Here is a 24,821-nt window from a genome sequence, read left to right as displayed (position 1 = left end):
AAATGGCCACAATAGCTTTGCTGATGCACACTAGTTAAGCCACTATAGTGCGAACAAATTGCCATATTATAGTTTCATTCAGCAAGTAATCATTAATAGCACTCACTTCATCATAGACCTTTCCACAATGCAGTTCTACTCACCAAACCCCAGCCCATGTAAGCATTCAAACATGGAAACTTCTGTTTTTCTTCATATTTATTTTTGGTAGCGTTTAAAAGCTTGCATACCATCTTCTGTCTTTTTCCCTTTTAGTATTGACTAGATGAGAATTTAATGTTGTTCATTTTCTATCTGAAATGTTTAATTTCAGCCTGTCATTGAGTTGCTAATGTTCTGTCTTGTTGTTTTTGTTTGTTTTTTTGTTTTAGGTTTTCATAGAGCTGAATCACATTAAAAAGTGCAATACTGTGAAGGGAGTCTTTGTCCTGGAGGAATTTGGTAATTACCCCATCTATTGATTCTAGGTCTGTACTCGACACGGCAGTAACTCAGCTTCACGACAAACGCAACGCTGACACACAGAAATAGCAACTGTAACGACTTGGGGTTCAGTGGATTCACAACAGCTCTTGCTTACCTCGGGGCAAATATAGTCAGTGCTTGAGTTAGCTAGTTTCATTTGGCAATTGAGAAGTCCAGCCCTCACAAATATGAATGTTTGTTTAATTTCATATTTATTGCTGATTTATAAAATAAGACAAAACAGTCCTATTTGTGAGATTTCTGTCTTTATTTGCTGTCATTTCATTTTGTCCAAAAGTGTTTTTAGTTTTTAACCATGTGGTCTTAGGAGTCAGATCTGCCGTGTTATGATAGAAGACTTGATGCACAGCTTGTTTCTGTTTCAGACTTTCGTAAGGATCAAATGTTGGAAATTAGAGCTTTAGAGTAGGAAATTGTTTTAGGGTTCACTCGACCAAATAAGATGGTATGTGCATGAGAGGGAAATTCATCAAAGCCCAGAGCAGAGGGAAGCGGAGCCACAGATCTTATTTTAACTGTTTTCAACGCTCATTAAGAATAAAGGACACATACGTTGATTATGTTCTCAGCTCTCAGTTGAAGCTGAATTATCTTGAAAAATTGTTTCAATTTAGATTCCTAGAGGGGACTTCATCTACTTGCTCGATCCTCAGGATAGAAGGATGCTAACTTGTTGGAAATGGCCACATCTGGGTTGTGTTGAGTAGGCACGTTCAGGTAGTATCTCAGCCATTTCAAAACGTTTTCGCTCAATGGTGCCTACTAAATGCGATTAGTGATTCCTTTCCTGAGACCAGAGCTAGTATTTAGATATTTAGAGCATTTCCTTAAAGATGTGTACAGTAGATGGTTTATCATGGCTTAATATACGGCCATATTTGAAACAGATAACCAGTGACTAATGAGATTGTTAGGAGAGGCCTAGATCTGTGAGGGGATAGCCCCATCTATATCAGCGCTGGACTGGGTTACTGCCGTGTCTCTGTGCTGCTTTTGTAATACGTTACCCTCATCCTTGCCGCTATGAAAACCTTCATTCTCCAGCAGGTAAAGTGCTGTCACCTTTCTCTTCTCCTTTCCTCACTTAAGAGCATTCCTCCTCTCCGTTCCCACCTTCTCTCATGCCCCTCATTCTTTATGCAGAATCCCCCTCGTTCCTTTCTTGTACCCTTGGCTGAGTTTCTGCCTGTCCTGACCGTTTATGAAAACTGAAACTTTCTGCTCCTCTCCATCACTTCAAAAAAGCAAACCCCTCTAGCGTTGGTTTTGCTTTGGGGTTTTGAGACCAAGAAACGTGGCTACTTGACTTGACAATGTGGGGAGCAGAGGGTTTTGAACTGCCCCCATCCCCTCCCCCTTCTTTCCGACCCCTACCTATCTCTGTCCCCTCTTTTGTAGGTTCACAGTTACTAATGAAAAGTCTGTCCTCCGACACTGGCTTTGAACTTGGTCTAGGGAGTTAGGCCTCATTAAAAGGACACTTAGGGATTTTGGCAATCTACTTCCCCAGAGTCAGATTAATTTGTGGATACCATGTTTATGTCTCTGTGTCCAGTATGAAGGAAGTTAGAGGTAGTTTCGTGAGCCCATACATTTCCAGTCATTGCTCCAACGCTAGTTGGCAGTTCTTCATTCAAATTGCACGCAGAGACATAAAAATGGTATCCATGGGGGAGTAGATAAAGGGCCTCAATGCCAAAACCCCGAAGTATCCCTTTAACAGCTTATGTATTTGTGATGTCTTTAAGCGTTCAGTTTCTTGGTTAACACACTTTGTTTTTTCCCTATAATGTCCTGCTTCGTTTCTTTCCCATTCTCCACATTGTTTTACATTGTAATTGTTGTTGCTGTACACATTTGCTCGCACTGTGTGACTCATGCACAGTCTCAGATTTTTTGTATTTTCAAGCCATTCGTGTGAGTGCTTTCCTTTTCCGTGGGCCACGGCTACAAACAGTTGAATCTATTCACCAAAACAAATCTAGGAACAGTAAGTAATGGGGGCAGGAAAAAGCACTTTTTAGGAAACAACAGAACTATGTATTTTTTATCAGGTGAGAAATTGAGCCAGCTCATACAGGTATACTGTTTAACATGTACCACAAGGATAAAGCTGGCGGCAAGCTAGAAGCGAGGTCGAAGTTTGGGTGGTTCTCGCAAAATAAACGAACTAGCCAGCTGTTTGTCAGAGCTGTTCGCAGTTGGCCGCTCGCTGTGGACTGGGCAGATGTAATTCTTTAACTTTGCGAACTCATCTCTGGTGAACTATGCAGACAGTCATCAAGATGGTAGTCCGGTATGCAGACATGGTGGAAACAACCAAACTGTCCCCGATTTATATTCGCATGAGCAGTTTTCCATAGTTAGCTTGAAAGATGATTGATAGCTAACTAACTTAGCTGTGGATGTTTGCCAGTCAGCATAGCTTGTAGAATACTATGCATAATGCGCTGGGAGTGCGACCCTAGCCATGTGTCTTCGGTCAAAAAGACAATGCAAGCCCGTTGATTCACTGAACACTTTAATTCCACAGTAACCAGAATAATGGTGTATATGTAGTACTAAAGATGTGTGTGTGGTTTCTACTAGAGAAAGGGAATGATAATACAATATTAGTAATATATAAGGATTCACTAGATAAAATATTATGACATAGGTATACAATAGTAAATAAGCAGGGGAAATATGCATAAACATACAGAAAATAATATGCATAAATAGTAATAAGGAATGTATACATAAACATAATGGCAAGAATACCTAAGAATATGCATACATAATACGTGGCTGGGATATATACCTAATAGGTGTTACACATGTAAACAATATGCATATATTGGTTGCAATAATAAACTGTGCCACTTGGCTGCAGGCGAGCCCTGTAAATTTTTTAAATATACAGTGAGGGAAAAAAGTATTTGATCCCCTGCTGATTTTGTACGTTTGCCCATTGACAAAGACATGATCAGTCTATAATTTTAATGGTAGGTTTATTTGAACAGTGAGAGACAGAATAACAAAATAAAAAAATCTAGAAAAACGCATGTCAAAAATTTTATAAATTGATTAGCATTTTAATGAGGGAAATAAGTATTTGACCCCTCTGCAAAACATGACTTAGTACTTGGTGGCAAAACCCTTGTTGGCAATCACAGAGGTCAGACGTTTCTTGTAGTTGGCCACCAGGTTTGCACACATCTCAGGAGGGATTTTGTCCCACTCCTCTTTGCAGATCTTCTCCAAGTCATTAAGGTTTCGAGCCTGACGTTTGGCAACTCTAACCTTCAGCTCCCTCCACAGATTTTCAATGGGATTAAGGTCTGGAGACTGGCTAGGCCACTCCAGGACCTTAATGTGCTTCTTCTTGAGCCACTCCTTTGTTGCCTTGCCCCGTCCTTCGTCCCTTTGATGCGGTGAAGATGTCCTGTCTCCAAAGCATAATGTTTCCACCTCCATGTTTGACGGTGGGTATGGTGTTCTTGGGGTCATAGGCAGCATTCCTCCTCCTCCAAACACAGCGAGTTGAGTTGATGCCAAAGAGCTCGATTCTGGTCTCATCTGACCACAACACTTTAACCCAGTTCTCCTCTGAATCATTCAGATGTTCATTGGCATACTTCAGACGGGCCTGTATATGTGCTTTCTTGAGCAGGGGGACCTTGCGGGCGCTGCAGGATTTCAGTCCTTCACGGCGTAGTGTGTTACCAATTGTTTTCTTGGTGACTATGGTCCCAGCTGCCTTGAGATCATTGACAAGATCCTCCCGTGTAGTTCTGGGCTGATTCCTCACCGTTCTCATGATCATTGCAACTCCACGAGGTGAGATCTTGCATGGAGCCCCAGGCCGAGGGAGAGTGACAGTTCTTTTGTGTTTCTTCCATTTGCGAATAATCGCACCAACTACTGTCACCTTCTCACCAAGCTGCTTGGCGATGGTCTTGTAGCCCATTCCAGCCTTGTGTAGGTCTACAATCTTGTCCCTGACATCCTTGGAGAGCTCTTTGGTCTTGGCCATGGTGGAGAGTTTGGAATCTGATTGATTGATTGCTTCTGTGGACAGGTGTCTTTTATACAGGTAACAAGCTGAGATTAGGAGCACTCCCTTTAAGAGTGTGCTCCTAATCTCAGCTCGTTACCTGTATAAAAGACACCTGGGAGCCAGAAATCTTTCTGATTGAGAGGGGGTCAAATACTTATTTCCCTCATTAAAATGAAATCAATTTATAACATTTTTGACATGCGTTTTTCTGGATTTTTTTGTTGTTATTCTGTCTCTCACTGTTCAAATAAACCTACCATTAAAATTATAGACTGATAATTTCTTTGTCAGTGGGCAAACGTACAAAATCAGCAGGGGATCAAATACTTTTTCCCCTCACTGTATCTAGTTTATTGTTTGGTAGTTTATTCCAATACATTTCAGAATTCCCAAAAATATGTTTTATGAATCTAGCTGCGTTTTATAGGCTCCTCACTACGAGACTAAGCCAATTTTCTAAAGCTAAAATCAATGTCTATATATTTTTTTAGCAAGCTAGCTTCATATTTTTTTCTGACATGCCGAAAATGCAGCCTTATTAATTAAATGTAAAACTTTGTGGCCACCAGAGTTTGACGTGACTACAGTTTGCATTGAATTGTGGGTCATATCAACCCTGCAAGTGACCAAAGTTCTTCACTCGCTCTGTCGAGCTAAAACGAGGGCCGAGGGGGCAACGTTTGTAAATTGGACCTCCACTTAAGATGGCATCAAACTGCATCCGGTTTCAACTGAGATTCCCCCGAGGGAAAGTTGCTAGACCAAGGGCGGAGGGGGTAAAAATAATGTGTTTGGACTGCAGCCTAGTGGGTGCCGTATTTCCCCATAGAGAATAACAGGCATAAATGCCGAACTGCCTAAATGGCCTACAGTTACATACAACACTGTAGAATAGGAATGTAAAGGCCATATAACATGCAGGGTGTAAGCATACATGGTAACAAAAGGGATAGAAGTAAAAAAAAAAAGGGATAGAAGTAAGATTATATGGAATATAAACCTGTACATGGCTGTAATGGATATTACAAAATACTGTTCTGACCACGGCTTACCGCAACAGTGAATAGACCAGTCAGAGGAACAATAATGGAAGCCTACATAATATGCAGCTAAACAAGGAACGTGAACTATATGTTGTAACCCAATACTGATATATTAATTTGTAATATACTATATATAAGGCTACATTAACTGGGAACTAGCATAGGCTAACCGGGATAAGTTAGCAAGGCAAGATAGCAATGACGCAGTAGAAAGTTACAGGAGCTATAACTTGGTTTATCTGTGGCGATATACAACAGGCATAGCAAAAATATTGTAATCAGATTAGATACTTTAGATGATTACTTCTTGGATTACTTGTAAGGATTATTATTTTTATTTTTGAATAATGACACCACTTTCTGTTTTCTCAATTCAATTCAGCATTGGAAAAAAGACACGTTTAAGTTTCTTCCACCTGAGTGAGTCTGACCACAAATCAGAGACCACTATGATGATGCACCAAATGTGTTTGGATACTTTTTGTCTTCTACTCAGTAGCGGTGCATGGGTAAAATCACTTGGGAAGCCAAGCCAGAGAAAAAGCCATATTACAACCTTTGTGTAACTGTAAGTCGTTCTGGATAAGAGCGTCTGCTAAATGACTAAAATGTAAAATGTAAATAATTGCATTGTTTGCTCTATAACCTGTTAGGCCTATATATCACGGTTGCAAGGCAAATGAACTAAGGCCGAGAAAATAAAAAGACAGTGGCAGAATAAATTCAACCAGGGGTGCAACTTTCACTGGGGGGGGGGGGGTGGGGGGGGGTGTAATTCTGACATTGCATTTTTGCATACAAAACAGGGCAACGGTGTGCTTTAGGACCATGCGGACGCCTCCGAGCAGTCGGGTAGGCTGTTTGGAGTGTTTATCCGACTGGATAAAAAAAAGTGTCCCACCTACTTCTAAAACCAAAGTTGCGCCCCTGAATTCAACCACACCTTTGTTTCATCACAAAACCAGAGAGCAACCGCTGTCAGTTGAAGTCCACAAAGCATATTGCATGTAACAAACCGTTACATGACCTACAGCATGGTCAAGCAAGTTAATGTTTATGACATTTTCGGACTACTAAACAACTATTGATTTTGAACCACAGAGAGTTACCGCAAGTCGCAAAGAAAACAGGAGCTGCCTCCACTATTCCAGCACCATTTCAACTTCAACATTTCAACATCATCAAATCATCTATGCTTAGTCTAATACAGTGACAACTAAAAGATACCAAAAACAGTTTAGTCCAATCAACGTAAGCTAAATATGATGTGGCTGTCCATGGTTCTGGTGTGTGTGTGCATGCAGAAAAAAAACATGTTGACTCACCCTACTACAAGCATTTCGCTACACCCGCAATAACATCTGCTAAATATGTTTATGTGACCAATTAAGATTTGATTTGACTTGTAAAATAACGGCAATGCCATCCTCTTCTCTTTCATGTTGACGAAACGGTATATGACTGTCATACAATATACGCTTTAATTTTTTTGTTGTCCTAGGCTACCTGGCTAAAATGCTTGCTCGCTAGCCTAACTTCCTTTCGTGGGCAACATTAGCTAGTTAACATTATCCTTCTACATGTAGCTACATAGTTATTGAACTTCCATCCTCTCAGTCCAGGGGCACAATGTATGAATTTAGGGTTGGATCAGAATCGCTGTTATAATCATTGGCCAGTACAGAGAATTAAGTAAAACCCATAAATCCAAATCCCTATCTCCATCCATGACAAGGAAAGGGCGAATTTTAGGTAGCTAGCTAACCACCGGAGGCCAACAACACGAGATGCAACAATTCAAGTCGTTTCTGTCAATTACTTATTTTTCTTGAAGCGATGTGAAAGGAGTGAAGCCAAATACAAACTGGCTTTCTTGACAGTTTTTTTTTGTGTGCAAGGACCATTCACAGTTGAGCTCACTCAGTTCAGCTCAATGCTGATTGGCTATTATTTTATGCTTTTTTTTTTATCAAGGGAGGCCAAATGCTCACTTGCCTTCCTTTCATTCAATGCTATGGTTGGCAACAATGTCATACTCTTTAAGACCGACAGCATCAGATAGATGGCCTACACATACAGAGACAGAGGGGAGCTGTGTTGCTCTCTCGGATGCTTTCTCCATGAGATGCATTCAGCCTCTTGTGAATTGAAAGGAAATTATGAAAACACAAAGAGACTAAATATATCAATTTTTCGGGGAAGTCTGGCTTCCCTTGGCATCCATGAATACACACCACTGCTTCTAATGCCTCATAAGGGGTAAGTAATCCAAAAGTAACTGAGTTTGGGTAATTTTGGACAGGTAGTAACTAACGGATTACATTGAGAAAGTAACCTACCCAACCCTGCTCGTGACTGAGGGAGAAGGGGATTCTTCAGCTAGCTTATTAGCTGGCTAGCAACCTACAGTAGCTTTCTTAGCGCATTACTTAACTTCGCTTCGCAAAGACTATAATTCGAGAGGGTTTACGAATAACGTATTTTATGTCTGCAAGAACCACCCAAAGTTGCACTTAGATTCTACTGTCCCTCCCCCTTAAATATCAAATATATTTGCTAGACCTAGCAGTGGCAGAAATGTAATGTTGAAAATGCCACAATTTCTTCAGATAGTATATGAGAGTATCCACCATCTTAGACTTCAGGTTTTCATCATGCCCAAGTAAAGCATGTCAGTGTTTTGATTCATATGCCCAAAGCAAATCAGGTAGCATCATTTTCGAGACAAGTGTGAGCTCTGAACCAGGTCAGTACTTGTGTGGACTCTCTCAGCCCACAGCCTCTTTTGTGCACCCTCTCATAGTCTGAAAACTCTGATCACATGCTACACCCCCTGCAACCCCCAGCTCTCACACTCTTTCTTAAAGGGGGGTTTCAACCTCTTGAATCCTTTGTTTTGTCTCTTGCACCTGCACTTGTAGTTCCTGAAACTAAAGAAGTGGTGATCCACAAGTACAAGACACCCATGGTGAGTTGAACTCTTCCGCTCTTGTAGTGAACGCCATGCTCTTGGCATTCAATAGCCACCAGATCTGTTTTAACAGTGCTGCATTGCATATATATCCTGACACGATTTTGAAGAGTAATCCCTTTGACATAACTGCTAAAATGCATGTAATTTGTTTTTTTCAAGTAGCCTTTTTACTTAATCTCTCTTAAGTATTTTCAAATAATGTAATCCCCTTTTTATTCATAACATGATTAGTGTAAGTTCTACAGAGCCATGACACCAAATAATAAAGTGAGAGGCAGCAGAAGTAGTATGACTACGCCACAAGTAGCTTGGTCAGAGCTACACTTCCCTCATGTTCTCTTAATTTTTTTTCTCTCTCAAACAGGCACACCAGATCTGTTACTCCGTCCTCTGCCTTTTCTCTTACGTGGCTGCGGTGAAGGGGAAGGAAGCAGAAGGCAAGCCCAAGCTCCTATCTCCAAGATCCCTGCCCAGCTAGTCTACGACCCCTCCAATCTACACCCCCCCCCCCCCCCCCAAAAAAAAAGAAAACCTCCTCTGTGCCTCTCACTCTGCAACAACGTGGAATCTCGGTCCTACTATGACATTGAGTTCTGACAATCCCTGACCTACTTAAGCACACACCTCTTTGCGCCCTATAAGTACATTCCCAAGAAATACCCTCTACTCTTTGCGCCCTGCCTTGTAAGTAAAATCCCTATGATATAGATATATACACACACACACACACGTGAACCCTGGTCTGTGGCATCGTGCGTACACCCTTCAACCTTGGTCACGTCCTCTAAGCTCCTCCCATACAGGCCCAGCCTGAGGCCTTGGCCGTAAGCTTGCTTGTTCTTCAAGGGGAGACTGGGTCCGTCCGTCCCCCTTCTCTGTCCCCTCTTTGTGACTGTCCTTCTCTCATCCTGGCCTGCTGCCAAGGTCTCATTGGTTGTTTTTAATGGGATGGAGACAGCGACGGGGAGGGATATGTGAGGCACAGCCCTGCAAGTCGATAAGAAAGCAACCAACCTCCCTGTCCACTCTCTGCTCCACTCCCTATGACTGTGTGATGAATATTCTATGTGCTACGTGGTACTACTGTAAAACTCCAGTCTGTCCAAGTCCAAACCGGTGAAACTTTTAAAAAGCACTCTAGTACTGACGGGTGTCACTTTGTTAAATGCTAGTACTGTATGGTGCATCAAACACTGCATGTAAAAGCTTTTTAAAGGTTTCATTCCCTTTGATCCCAAAATAGCTTGTGTGGTCCAAGATGCTTGTATCTCTTTAGCTTCCCCTGTGAGGCTAAACTACTGTAGTAGTTCTGTCAATTTTTTTGTCTGTGGTCCTCTTTATTGAATTGCATGTTACAAATATTGCAAAATATTTTAAGAGAAGCAGAATGCTGTACATTTATTTGACCATAAGAAAATGTTTTACAAAGTGTGGTTTATTCACTAGATGTGCAATACTTTACGTAGTTAGCCAGAGCCAGATCATTGTTCTGATAAAAAATCTTGGCTATTCTGGCTTTCAAAGAGCAAAGAATGTAAAAAAAAAAAAAAAGGACTTCATTGTCTTACATATTTATTGAAGTAAATAAATATGATGATCTATTGTTTATAAGTCTGAAATCAGTATTTGGAGATTCTAGAGATGTGTAAACCTACTGCTGTGCTGTCGAGCCCTGCTGTTATGGTTTTGTCCGTTAGGGAGGTGTGTTAAGTCTTCATGTTGTGTCTGTATTGTAGTAAGATAAATAAATCCTATCTAGCCCCATTTCAGCCCAACTGTAAGTCCCACAGTTTGAGTGTGTGTATACATGCAGTGTATTGTTTTGCCAGATCAGCAATATATGAATAATTCAGCTATATGATCAGGATATAGTTTTTAATGTTTATGTGGCTTTTATTTTTTAGAGATGAAATGCGTGTGTAAGGAACATATTGTTACAACTTCCATCAGGCAATTATTTAAGGAATTTCATTCTTGACAATAAAAACACTGGTGTAAATATGAGAGTAATTGGATGAGGAGTGCCTCAAAACAGTTTGAAGACGGTAACAGAACATAAGGTATAGTTTGTTAGACTAGTTACATATGAGAACATTAAGAAACAGGAGTATTTGAAACCAACCAACCCTATTATTGTGCTAGCTAGCCTGCTGCTGAGAGAGAAAGTGATGGAATAATTGAAATGGGTGTAAATATTTCAGTGTTTGAAAAAAGTATTTATAGAACATGTACAGCTTTGGCAATATCAAAATTAAAGTTGTCAAAACTGAAGCCCTCCATTTTGTCTCAAGTCATTATTTTGCCACAAAGTTTGGATGAATACCAAAATGATTTAGCACATATCCAATGTGCATACATATATTTGGAAAACATATCAAGAATGAAATCTAGAGTAACATTTGTGAAGATTTAATGCAATACTAGCATGGTTTAAGACAATACCCTTAGATGAACACATTTGTCAAGGCACTGATTCACATATCACCACAAATTATTACAATGAGCGCTGTTAGCATGAACTATATATGTAATATAGAATAGACAATTGACATCTACGATTGTAACCGAACAATAGCAAATATTTGTTTGTCCTGGAACTAAATGCCAAGTTGCACTATATTTGTGGCTTTCAACATGCCCATGTACTGTAGAGGACAAGTTGTTCTCCATTGAAAACAAACGGCAGATCTATGCATTACATGGCAACGCCAGAATTTTGATATCGCACTGGGCTGCGGGCCAGAAGCTTGTAGGTTTGCAGACCACCATGGACAAGAGTAGCCTAGGGGTGGAAATATCTCCTTTATTGTTAAAGCATTGCATTAATCTATCATCGTATTTGCAGGTCCCCCCCCAAAAAAGCCTTTTATAAAAATGTCATTAAATTCTACGTCATTTCACATATTAATATTTTTGAATACCACACAAATGACCAAAATTACATTCTAAACATTGACAGAGTTTGCCTATGTGTTCATCTTATATTTCTCCAATGCCAAACCAGTGTCTTATTTGCAACGAAACTGTCCCTGTTTGCAAATAATTAAATCTGAGACGTCATTAGGAATCTAGGCATCCCCTTTCACACCCCCTCAATTCAAGTCTTGGTTTTAACTTAACAGCCCTTCATTGACATGGAGGTAGGCTATTTAAAGAGCGGGTGGAGGAAATGAGCGACAAGTCTATGGAAATAGCATTCTATAGCCTAATTTCATCTGACAAACAGGTAGGCCTATCTCTTATTTCTTAAATAGGAAGAAATAGGTTCCAACACAAAGCCCTCTTGTTGTTAGCAAAGTCTCATTCAAATGAAGACTTGAAATGAATAATGCCTACTTTCAGCACCATGAGCTGTCCATTTCCGATTGATTGTGCCGCGGACTGCTGCTTCAAGTTTCAGCAACACAATGCAAGTTACTCGAATCTGGCTTCTTGTGAGGTCAATAACTCTGATAAATACATAAATGGGCAAGAAACATATTGTTTTTAATAAAATAAATTATATCAGTAGCAAGCTATCAAAGTTTACCTCAGGTCCTCCTCATCGTCGTCGCGCTCTCCTTCTCAAACTGAACAGAACATAGGCTAGTCCATGCGCAATATTTTTTGGACTAGGCTTAATAAATAAATAAAATTGTAGAAGCCTTTGACTCTCCTCCTGAACTGCCACTGTAGGCCTACACAGCACAGCCATTGGTTAGGCAGCACACAAAAACGTTTTTGATCCGCAAGAGCAGAGCAGGCCGGGGCTCAGGGTTGGAATATCCATTGCAATGTGTAATGCAGCCTAGATGTTTTTACACCATCAGCAGCTATCTTAGAAATATAACTTTGCTCTGTGCTTTTCCGAGCATGCACTTCGTAGCCTATAGGCTATGGATCAATTGATTGAGACCACACTAAATAGTCTATTTGCGCACCCAGCGGAGAATCAGAGATGAGGGGTGGCATCGGGCACACATCGATATATAGCCTAATAAGCAACTAACATTGATAAATATTGAAATGTCATCAACTGACAAATTACATGACCCTCCCCTGGACTAGATAAAAAATATATATATACTAAACCCTCTCCTTGACTGAAATTGAAAAAGCATGACCCTCCCCCAATTACCCCCAGGTAACCATTATGTAAATTTCAATTAATCCCTTAGCAGATGCTTTTATCCAAACTTGCATGTGCATACATTTTACATATGGAGAGTTATTGTAATGAGAGTTATTAAAAAAGTTTTGATTTGGGGGGGCCGATACTAGTGCTATACACTAGATGGCTGAAACTGAACTATACTACTGGATTCAATATGACAGAGGTAGAAAATATGTCACAAACTTCATCACCTCTTATTGATGTGACACCCTTAAGACATTGAGAAGTAGATGTAGTAAAGTGCTACCAAATTTTGACCAGTAGAACACAGGCTAATAGAAAAATAGATTAGAGCAAAGCGAAAGATAGCTCAATATTTTCGCTTACACAACCCTAGGAACAAAGGCACTATAGTCTTCCTGCTTCATACAGTAAATGACAGATTCTTCATAGGTTATGCTTCTCATATACAGTTTATATGCCTCTGTTAGCACTTATGAAGGGGTGTTTATCATTTAGGGAAGTGCTCAACCCTTTTCCATCAAATTTTCCCACATCTTCTTGCACTTTGCCCACTTGTCACTCTGTTCAAAAGACCGGCAGCCATCTTGACCCACACAGGGGTAGCTGTAGCCCACTAGACAATTAGCCTCTGCCTCTTTTCCCCGCTCCGAAATTCTGTAGATCAGGACTCTCCAACCCTGTTCCTGGAGAGATACCCTCCTGTAGGTTTTCACTCCAACCCCAGTTGTAACTAAACTAATTATTAGAATCAGGTGCACTAGATTAGGGTTGGAGTGAAAACCTCCAGGAACAGGGTTGGAGAAGCCCTGCTATTGATAGATGCTGTTCTATATAGTTGGAGGAGGCTTCGATCTGGGGGCTTGGCGGGCCTAGCTCTCTCCATTGACAGACTTGCAGAGTATCCGCAGGCGAGACATGACTTCGTCCCAGTCCAGGTAGGCTCCCTCCAGGTGTCTCACCCGGTCTGGGTGGCTCAGATAGCTCTTCCGCCCATGGAGCAGGCGCCAGTTGTCAAAGGTAACCAGGTCGCCTGCAGGAGGTGGTGGAGGGATATGCCGACTCAGTACTCACCCATGTTATACAGATATTTCAAGATGAAAGTTCAAACGTATAGGCTACCTCTCATGTGCTACTACAGTTTGACACATAAAAGATAACCAATAGTCATAGACGGTAGGTAAGTCTACCACCTCTACAACATTTGTAACTACAATGAATGCAATATTTTACAATGCAATCCTACTCATATTGCCAACTTTTATCCAGGGAAGCGTCACTTTAACTGCTAATCTTGAAGGGGCACACTCACGCACACACACTAACCAGGCTCCATCTTGTAGGTGAGCACGTTTTCTGGTCGCGTCATCAGCTGGACATAGGCCTTGAGGGAGCTGTAGAAGGCCTGGACCTGGTGCAGGGGGAGGTCCAGCACAGAGTCCCTGGTGGCATTGTTGTAGTTGATCCGGACCACCCGCCCATCACTGTCAACACTGCACAGAGAGAGGAGGGGTGCCACTGTTAGTGAGTGTGTGTGTGTCAACCTTTAGAAACTATGAAAATGACTGCATGATGGACATCTAGGTCTTGTTGCATAATAAGACTCAGCAGTTGTCAAGTGTCCGATGCTCATATCTGGTACAATCGTATAAGATCAGTAAATAGAAATTCCCACAGTGACCTTGCTTGCTCACTTAAAATAATCTTCTCAACCATCAGTTGCAGGCAATGTTCCATCAACATTTTCTGGGCACTGACCAAATTTCACTGAGCAACATTCTGTGCAACTTCCGGGACGTGTTTACTGTGAACACTGAGGCTGTTCCCGCTTTAAGTTACAGTTTTAACAATGGCCAAGTAGGCTACTTGATCATAATGTAGGCCTACTAGAGTGGCCTACCATCAAAACCATGGAGAAAAATGCATCCCATAACATTTTAACATGGAAATAGCTGTTCTATCATTCAGCCTACAGTAGCAGCAAATGTGTGGTGTACAAAGTAGGTCTACATTCCATGAGACTTTTGAAAAAAACATGCAGAGCTTGACATTAACCTGTTTATCCACTTGTCCTTCAGACAAGGAGGTGATTGAAAATGTTGTGTGGTTTGATGCAAGAAACCACCAAATAAATGCATTATTATTCCCATACCATTATTACAGAGTACCAGACAAATTATGTTACCCTCTGCCTATTGGCTACTTAGCTTATTCAAGACCGTCTCAAAATACAACACTGCCCCTTTAAGACATAAAAAAATAGCTCTTTACCTGACTAGCTTTTCAAAGATGGCTAGAAATGCACACATTTTGTGCTCTTGTAGGAAGCACTGTTGACCAAAAAATTGCTATAACTGGGCTAATAACTCACTAACTAGCAAAGAGTATGAACAAATGTGCACAGGTGGCTACATGCAGCTCTCGCTTTGATCTCAAAACAAGCGCATCTACTCACGACCGCTCATGCTGTAAACACAGTCCAGTTCAAAGTGAATGGCACAGATCCATATATGGCAATGGCTATTTGCATATAGGCCTACTGCAGCTCTGATTGTTCATGGCGCACCGGTCTGTGTAGAGCAGGGTTCTTCAATTCCGGTCCTAGAGGGCCGAAACACTTCTGTTTTTTATTTCTACCTGGTAGTTAATTGCACTCACCTGGTGTCCCAGGTCTGAATTAGCCCCTGATTAGAAGGAGAGGATGAAAAACAGAGGTGTTTCGGCCCTCCAGGACCGGAATTGAAGAACCCTGGTGTAGAGTATTGTCCTGAGTCGTGCCTGTCAACGCAATTGAATCCTACACCAATGCGCTCTTCCTACAAGAAAATCCTCTTGTACAGTTAGTTTTGCATACTAAAGTCTTGCATAGTTTGTTTTGTTTCTGTATGTTACATTGTGTGTTAACTAAAGGGGAAAACTCTAGAAAGTTGTGTGAAGTTCAATCTCGTGCTTCTCTGCGCGGGCTGATATTTATTGTGCGCAGCAGTCCGATGGGATCTGCGCGCCTGCACACAGCTTAGAGGGAACATTGGTTGCAGGTTGTGTATTATACATTGATACTGCGGTTTACATTCTGAGCAGCAGATGGCGACACATATCCATCAAGCTCCTAAATCACATCCATGTAGCTTTAAGATCATCCTGAGAATGTAAGTGTGAGTGAGTGTGTGTCCGTGTGTGTGTGTGTGTGTGTGTGTGTATTTTGGTCCATGTGCTACCTGGAGCAGTTCTAGACTGACCTCCTGTCAGGTCATATTAATATGTAAGCTGAGTGATGGCTCTTATGTGTGCGAAAAACAGACTAATGCATCCATGTCTTATGTATTTTAATGGTGCGGCACTCACTCACTCTATGATGTGGTTCTTGGACTGCACTATGAAGTCGCAGTAGTCGGACCCTGTGTCTGTGAAGTCCACCCGCAGGGAGGTGAGGGTCCTGAAGGCCTCGGGGTCTTCTCTCCTCAGTTGATCTGCCATGTGGAAGCCATCCACCGCTTCACTCTCCCCGCCCTCGCCAGCCTGGCACAGGCAATGCAGGAACTGCACCTGCAAACAGCCATACAGGATATTAGTACTGTTGCTAACAGCCATCCCATACAGGATACATACGTCTTACAATACGTAGGGGGTGGGGACTTTGTGCAGTAAACTGCTTATATACACTGCTCAAAAAAATAAAGGGAACACTTAAACAACACATCCTAGATCTGAATGAATGAAATAATCTTATTAAATACTTTTTTCTTTACATAGTTGAATGTGCTGACAACAAAATCACACAAAGATTATCAATGGAAATCAAATTTATCAACCCATGGAGGTCTGGATTTGGAGTCACCCTCAAAATTAAAGTGGAAAACCACACTACAGGCTGATCCAACTTTGATGTAATGTCCTTAAAACAAGTCAAAATGAGGCTCAGTAGTGTGTGTGGCCTCCACGTGCCTGTATGACCTCCCTACAACGCCTGGGCATGCTCCTGATGATCTCCTCCCAGACCTGGACTAAAGCATCCGCCAACTCCTGGACAGTCTGTGGTGCAACGTGGCGTTGGTGGATGGAGCGAGACATGATGTCCCAGATGTGCTCAATTGGATTCAGGTCTGGGGAACGGGCGGGCCAGTCCATAGCATCAATGCCTTCCTCTTGCAGGAACTGCTGACACACTCCAGCCACATGAGGTCTAGCATTGTCTTGCATTAGGAGGAACCCAGGGCCAAACGCACCAGCATATGGTCTCACAAGGGGTCTGAGGATCTCATCTCGGTACCTAATGGCAGTCAGGCTACCTCTGGCGAGCACATGGAGGGCTGTGCGGCCCCCCAAAGAAATGCCACCCCACACCATGACTGACCCACCGCCAAACCGGTCATGCTGGAGGATGTTGCAGGCAGCAGAACGTTCTCCACGGCGTCTCCAGACTCTGTCACGTCTGTCACATGTGCTCAGTGTGAACCTGCTTTCATCTGTGAAGAGCACAGGGCGCCAGTGGCGAATTTGCCAATCTTGGTGTTCTCTGGCAAATGCCAAATGTCCTGCACGGTGTTGGGCTGTAAGCACAACCCCCACCTGTGGACGTCGGGCCCTCATACCACCCTCATGGAGTCTGTTTCTGACCGTTTGAGCAGACACATGCACATTTGTGGCCTGCTGGAGGTCATTTTGCAGGGATCTGGCAGTGCTCCTCCTGCTCCTCCTTGCACAAAGGCGGAGGTAGCGGTCCTGCTGCTGGGTTGTTGCCCTCCTACGGCCTCCTCCACATCTCCTGATGTACTGGCCTGTCTCCTGGTAGCGCCTCCATGCTCTGGACACTACGCTGACAGACACAGCAAACCTTCTTGCCACAGCTCGCATTGATGTGCCATCCTGGATGAGCTGCACTACCTGAGCCACTTGTGTGGGTTGTAGACTCTGTCTCATGCTACCACTAGAGTGAAAGCACCGCCAGCATTCAAAAGTGACCAAAACATCAGCCAGGAAGCATAGGAACTGAGAAGTGGTCTGTGGTCACCACCTGCAGAACCACTTCTTTATTGAGGGTGTCTTGCTAATTGCCTATAATTTCCACCTGTTGTCTATTCCATTTGCACAACAGCATGTGAAATCTATTGTCAATCAGTGTTGCTTCCTAAGTGGACAGTTTGATTTCACAGAAGTGTGATTGACTTGGAGTTACATTGTGTTGTTTAAGTGTTCCCTTTATTTTTTTGAGCAGTGTATATATAGATATATACACAGTACCTGTCAAAAGTCTGGACACCTACTAATTCCAGGGTTTTTCTTTAGTTTTACTATTTTCTACATTGTAGAATAATAGTGAAGACATCAAAACTATGAAATAACACATATGGAATCATGTAGTAACCAAAAAAGTGTTAAACAAATCTAAATATATTTTATATTTGAGATTCTTCAAAGTAGCCACCCTTTGCCTTGATGACAGCTTTGCACACTCTTGGCATTCTCTCAATCAGCTTAATGAGGTAGTCACCTGGAATGCATTTCAATTAACAGGTGTGCCTTCTTAAAAGTTAATTTGTGGAATTTCCTTCCTTAATGCGTTTGAGCCAATCAGTTGTGTTGTGACAAGGTAGGGCAGGTATACAGAAGATCAAGTCCATATTATGGCAAGAACAGCTCAAATAAGCAAAGATAAATGCCAGTCCATCATTACTTTAAGACATGAAGGTCAGTCAATGTAGAACATTTCAAGAACTTCGAAAGTTTCTTCAAGTGAAGTCGCAAAACATGAAACTTGCTCTCATGAGGACCGCCACAGGAAATGAATACCCAGAGTTACCTCCCTGCAGAGGATAAGTTCATTAGAGTTACCAGCCTCAGAAATTGCAGCCCAAATAAATGCTTCACAGAGTTCAAGTAACAGACATCTCAACATCAACTGTTCAGAGGAGACTGCGTGAATCAGGCCTTCATGGTCAAATTGCTGCAAAGAAACCACTACTAAAGGACACCAATAAGAAGAAGAGACTTGCTTGGGCCAAGAAACACGAGCAATGGACATTAGGCCGATGGAAATCTGTCCTTTGGTCTGATGAGTCCAAACTTGAGATTTTTGGTTCCAGCCGTCGTGTCTTTGTCAGATGCAGAGTAGGTGAACGGATGATCTCCACAAGTGTGGTTCCCACAGTGAAGCATGGAGCAGGTGGTGTGATGGTGCTTTGCTGGTGACACTGTCTGTGATTTATGTAGAATTCAAGGCACACTTAACCAGCATGGCTACCACAGCATTCTGCAGCGATACGCCATCCCATCTGGTTTGCCCTCGCCAGCCTGGCACAGGCAATGCAGGAACTGCACCTGCAAACAGCCATACAGGATATTAGTACTGTTGCTAACAGCCATCCCATACAGGATACATACGTCTTACAATACGTAGGGGGTGGGGACTTTGTGCAGTAAACTGCTTATATACACTGCTCAAAAAAATAAAGGGAACACTTAAACAACACATCCTAGATCTGAATGAATGAAATAATCTTATTAAATACTTTTTTCTTTACATAGTTGAATGTGCTGACAACAAAATCACACAAAGATTATCAATGGAAATCAAATTTATCAACCCATGGAGGTCTGGATTTGGAGTCACCCTCAAAATTAAAGTGGAAAACCACACTACAGGCTGATCCAACTTTGATGTAATGTCCTTAAAACAAGTCAAAATGAGGCTCAGTAGTGTGTGTGGCCTCCACGTGCCTGTATGACCTCCCTACAACGCCTGGGCATGCTCCTGATGATCTCCTCCCAGACCTGGACTAAAGCATCCGCCAACTCCTGGACAGTCTATGGTGCAACGTGGCGTTGGTGGATGGAGCGAGACATGATGTCCCAGATGTGCTCAATTGGATTCAGGTCTGGGGAACGGGCGGGCCAGTCCATAGCATCAATGCCTTCCTCTTGCAGGAACTGCTGACACACTCCAGCCACATGAGGTCTAGCATTGTCTTGCATTAGGAGGAACCCAGGGCCAAACGCACCAGCATATGGTCTCACAAGGGGTCTGAGGATCTCATCTCGGTACCTAATGGCAGTCAGGCTACCTCTGGCGAGCACATGGAGGGCTGTGCGGCCCCCCAAAGAAATGCCACCCCACACCATGACTGACCCACCGCCAAACCGGTCATGCTGGAGGATGTTGCAGGCAGCAGAACGTTCTCCACGGCGTCTCCAGACTCTGTCACGTCTGTCACATGTGCTCAGTGTGAACCTGCTTTCATCTGTGAAGAGCACAGGGCGCCAGTGGCGAATTTGCCAATCTTGGTGTTCTCTGGCAAATGCCAAATGTCCTGCACGGTGTTGGGCTGTAAGCACAACCCCCACCTGTGGACGTCGGGCCCTCATACCACCCTCATGGAGTCTGTTTCTGACCGTTTGAGCAGACACATGCACATTTGTGGCCTGCTGGAGGTCATTTTGCAGGGATCTGGCAGTGCTCCTCCTGCTCCTCCTTGCACAAAGGCGGAGGTAGCGGTCCTGCTGCTGGGTTGTTGCCCTCCTACGGCCTCCTCCACATCTCCTGATGTACTGGCCTGTCTCCTGGTAGCGCCTCCATGCTCTGGACACTACGCTGACAGACACAGCAAACCTTCTTGCCACAGCTCGCATTGATGTGCCATCCTGGATGAGCTGCACTACCTGAGCCACTTGTGTGGGTTGTAGACTCTGTCTCATGCTACCACTAGAGTGAAAGCACCGCCAGCATTCAAAAGTGACCAAAACATCAGCCAGGAAGCATAGGAACTGAGAAGTGGTCTGTGGTCACCACCTGCAGAACCACTTCTTTATTGAGGGTGTCTTGCTAATTGCCTATAATTTCCACCTGTTGTCTATTCCATTTGCACAACAGCATGTGAAATCTATTGTCAATCAGTGTTGCTTCCTAAGTGGACAGTTTGATTTCACAGAAGTGTGATTGACTTGGAGTTACATTGTGTTGTTTAAGTGTTCCCTTTATTTTTTTGAGCAGTGTATATATAGATATATACACAGTACCTGTCAAAAGTCTGGACACCTACTAATTCCAGGGTTTTTCTTTAGTTTTACTATTTTCTACATTGTAGAATAATAGTGAAGACATCAAAACTATGAAATAACACATATGGAATCATGTAGTAACCAAAAAAGTGTTAAACAAATCTAAATATATTTTATATTTGAGATTCTTCAAAGTAGCCACCCTTTGCCTTGATGACAGCTTTGCACACTCTTGGCATTCTCTCAATCAGCTTAATGAGGTAGTCACCTGGAATGCATTTCAATTAACAGGTGTGCCTTCTTAAAAGTTAATTTGTGGAATTTCCTTCCTTAATGCGTTTGAGCCAATCAGTTGTGTTGTGACAAGGTAGGGCAGGTATACAGAAGATCAAGTCCATATTATGGCAAGAACAGCTCAAATAAGCAAAGATAAATGCCAGTCCATCATTACTTTAAGACATGAAGGTCAGTCAATGTAGAACATTTCAAGAAATTCGAAAGTTTCTTCAAGTGAAGTCGCAAAACATGAAACTTGCTCTCATGAGGACCGCCACAGGAAATGAATACCCAGAGTTACCTCCCTGCAGAGGATAAGTTCATTGTAGTAACCAAAAAAGTTCATTGTAGTAACCAAAAAAGTGTTAAACAAATAGATTTGAGATTCTTCAAAGTAGCCACCCTTTGTCTTGATGACAGCTTTGCACACTCTTGGCATTCTCCAAACCAGCTTCACCTGGAATGCTTTTCCAACAGTCTTGAAGGAGTTCCCACATATGCTGAGCACTTGTTGGCTGCTTTTCCTTCACTCTGCCGTCCGACTCATCCCAAACTATCTCAATTGGGTTGAGGTCGGGGGATTGTGGAGGCCAGGTTATCTGATGCAGCACTCCATCACTCTCCTTCTTGGTCAAATAGCCCTTACACAGCCTGGAGGTGTGTTGGGTCATAGTCCTGTTGAAAAACAAATGATAGTCCCTAGATGGGATGGCATATCGCTGCAGAATGCTGTGGTAGCCATGCTGGTTAAGAGTGCCTTGAATTCTAAATAAATCACAGACAGTGTCACCAGCAAAGCACCCCCACACAATATCACCTCCTCCTCCATGCTTTAGGGTGGGAACTACACATGCGGAGATCATCCGTTCACCCACACCGCATCTCACAAAGACACAGCGGTTGGAACCAAAAATCTCCAATCCAGACAAATTTCCACCGGTCTAATGTCCATTGCTCGTGTTTCTTGGCCCAAGCAGGTCTCTTCTTATTATTTGTGTCCTTTATAGTGGTTTCTTTGCAGCAATCGACCATGAAGGCCTGATTCACACAGTCCCCTCTGAACGGTTGATGTGAAGCATTTATTTGGGCTGCAATTTCTGAGGCTGGTAACTCTAATGAACTTATCCTCTGCAGCAGAGGTAACTCTGGGTCTTCCATTCCTGTGGCGGTCCTCATGAGAGGCAGTTTCATCATAGCGCTTGATGGTTTTTGCAACTGCACTTGAAGAAACTTTAAAAGTTCTTGAAATTTTCCGTATTGACCTTCATCTCTTAAAGTAATGATGGACTGTTGTTTCTCTTTGCTTATTTGAGCTGTTCTTGCCATAAAATGGACTTGGTATTTTACCAAATAGGGCTATCTTCTGTTTACCCAACATACCTTGTCACAACACAACTGATTGGCTCAAACACTTTCAGAAGGAAAGAAATTCCACAAATTAACTTTTAAGAAGGCACACCTGTTAAATGTGACTACCTCATGAAGCCGGTTGAGAGAATGCCAAGAGTGTGCAAAGCTGTCATCAAGGCAAAGGGTGGCTATTTGAAGAATCTCAAATATAAAATACATTTGTTTAACACTTTTTTGGTTACTACATGATTCCATATGTGTTATTTCATAGTTTTGATGTCTTCACTATTATTCTACAATGTAAAGAACTGTAAAAATAAAGAAAAACCCTTGAGTAGGTGTATCCAAACCTTTGACTGGTAGTGTTTGTGTATGTATGTGTGTATGTACAGTGAGGGAAAAAAGTATTTGATCCCCTGCTGATTTTGTACGTTTGCCCACTGACAAAGAAATGATCAGTCTATAATTTTAATGGTAGGTTTATTTGAACAGTGAGAGACAGAATAACAACAAAAAAATCCAGAAAAACGCATGTCAAAAATGTTATAAATTGATTTGCATTTTAATGAGGGAAATAAGTATTTGACCCCCTCTCAATCAGAAAGATTTCTGGCTCTCAGGTGGTTTTTATACAGGTAATGAGCTGAGATTAGGAGCACACTCTTAAAGGGAGTGCTCCTAATCACAGTTTGTTACCTGTATAAAAGACACCTGTCCACAGAAGCAATCAATCAATCAGATTCCAAACTCTCCACCATGGCCAAGACCAAAGAGCTCTCCAAGGATGTCAGGGACAAGATTGTAGACCTACACAAGGCTGGAATGGGCTACAAGACCATCGCCAAGCAGCTTGGTGAGAAGGTGACAACAGTTGGTGCGATTATTTGCAAATGGAAGAAACACAAAATAACTGTCAATCTCCCTCGGCCTGGGGCTCCATGTAAGATCTCACCTCGTGGAGTTGCAATGATCATGAGAACGGTGAGGAATCAGCCCAGAACTACACAGGAGGATCTTGTCAATGATCTCAAGGCAGCTGGGACCATAGTCGCCAAGAAAACAATTGGTAACACACTACGCCGTGAAGGACTGAAATCCTGCAGCGCCCGCAAGGTCCCCCTGCTCAAGAAAGCACATATACAGGGCCGTCTGAAGTTTGCCAATGAACATCTGAATGATTCAGAGAAGAACTGGGTGAAAGTGTTGTGGACTCAACTCAACTCGCTGTGTTTGGAGGAGGAGGAATGCTGCCTATGACCCCAAGAACACCATCCCCACCGTCAACCATGGAGGTGGAAACATTATGCTTTGGGGGTGTTTTTCTGCTAAGGGGACAGGGCAACTTCACCGCATCAAAGGGATGATGGACGGGGCCATGTACCGTCAAATCTTGGGTGAGAACCTCCTTCCCTCAGCCAGGGCATTGAAAATGGGTCGTGGATGGGTATTCCAGCATGACAATGACCCAAAACACACGGCCAAGGCAACAAAGGAGAGGCTCAAGAAGAAGCACATTAAGGTCCTGGAGTGGCCTAGCCAGTCTCCAGACATTAATCCCATAGAAAATCTGTGGAGGGAGCTGAAGGTTCTAGTTGCCAAACGTTAGCCTCAAAACCTTAATGACTTGGAGAAGATCTGCAAAGAGGAGTGGAACAAAATCCCTCCTGAGATGTGTGCAAACCTGGTGGCCAACTACAAGAAACGTCTGACCTCTGTGATTGCCAACAAGGGTTTTGCCACCAAGTACTAAGTCATGTTTTGCAGAGGGGTCAAATACTTATTTCCCTCATTAAAATGCAAATCAATTTATAACATTTTTGACATGCGTTTTTCTGGATTTTTTTGTTGTTATTCTGTCCCTCACTGTTCAAATAAACCTACAATTCAAATTATAGACTGATCATGTCTTTGTCAGTGGGCAAACATACAAAATCAGCAGGGGATCAAATACTTTTTTCCCCTCACTGTATGTTTGTGTGTGTGTGTGTGTGAAAGAGTGTTTTATCCAGATGTGACTCAGGTGTCTGACTGATAGTGGGAAAGGAGAGGATTAATGTAGATTTCATGAAGATGACGGTGGATCCTGTCTACTCACTCCAGGTGGGTAGTGCAGTGCTGGATAGTCAGTGTGGAGACAGAGTTTGCCAGAGGTGTAGGCCACGTTGTTAGCCTGGGGTTTGTCCTGCACCTGCCATGTGTGCCTGAGGAAGGAATGAGAAAAGTTGAGAAAGGTCCATTATTAATGATTATTGACAAATTATGTAATCACAAAGGTGTTGAGCACTAATGACCAAGGCATTGTCTTTGGAAAGATTAAAAAGGTTCAAGAGCAACAGGACATGGAAAAAGTTACTCATCGTCCTACATTTATAGCGTTTGTTAAATGGATGCTGATTAAATAGTATGTCAATTATACTAGGTGTCTTCTTTGCTCTTGGCATGGAGTCTCTGTGCTCAAATATATGCAAATATGTGCCCTGGTATTTTGTTGTCTCTTGGGTTGTTGATTGTGGAAGACAAATACTGCAGCTTCTTTTTGTCTTT

The 24,821-nt window shown here is 42.5% G+C and overlaps 2 protein-coding genes across 3 annotated transcripts in view; one reads left to right on the top strand and one right to left on the bottom strand.

The window, feature by feature from the left end:
* The window catches only part of LOC311128062 (MAP kinase-activating death domain protein-like), an 88,460-nt gene extending 77,639 nt beyond the window's left edge, over positions 1-10,821 (top strand). The window contains exons 31-33 of the mRNA XM_084160017.1: positions 372-441; positions 8,490-8,536; positions 8,907-10,821. Of these exons, the coding sequence (XP_084016143.1) occupies positions 372-441; positions 8,490-8,536; positions 8,907-9,020 (231 nt within the window). The 3' untranslated portion in view covers positions 9,021-10,821. The remainder of the gene's footprint in view (positions 1-371; positions 442-8,489; positions 8,537-8,906) is intronic.
* A 114-nt stretch (positions 10,822-10,935) lies between these two features.
* LOC311128063 (gamma-butyrobetaine dioxygenase-like) overlaps positions 10,936-24,821 on the bottom strand; it is a 31,036-nt gene continuing 17,150 nt past the window's right edge. The window contains exons 5-8 of one of the 2 annotated variants that reach the window (XM_084160018.1): positions 24,373-24,478; positions 16,006-16,202; positions 13,983-14,149; positions 10,936-13,689 (exon numbers count right to left, since the gene is read on the bottom strand). In XM_084160018.1, the coding sequence (XP_084016144.1) occupies positions 13,529-13,689; positions 13,983-14,149; positions 16,006-16,202; positions 24,373-24,478 (631 nt within the window). In that variant the 3' untranslated portion in view covers positions 10,936-13,528. Of the gene's footprint in view, positions 13,690-13,968; positions 14,150-16,005; positions 16,203-24,372; positions 24,479-24,821 lie in introns of both variants that reach the window. The other variant, XM_084160019.1, reaches the window with a different exon arrangement.

The sequence above is a fragment of the Coregonus lavaretus genome, assembly GCF_964263955.1.
Source record: "Coregonus lavaretus genome assembly, chromosome: 4".
Taxonomy (NCBI): Eukaryota; Metazoa; Chordata; class Actinopteri; order Salmoniformes; family Salmonidae; genus Coregonus; species Coregonus lavaretus.
Note: the sequence above shows the minus strand (reverse complement) of the source record. Positions and strands in the feature narration are given on the sequence as shown.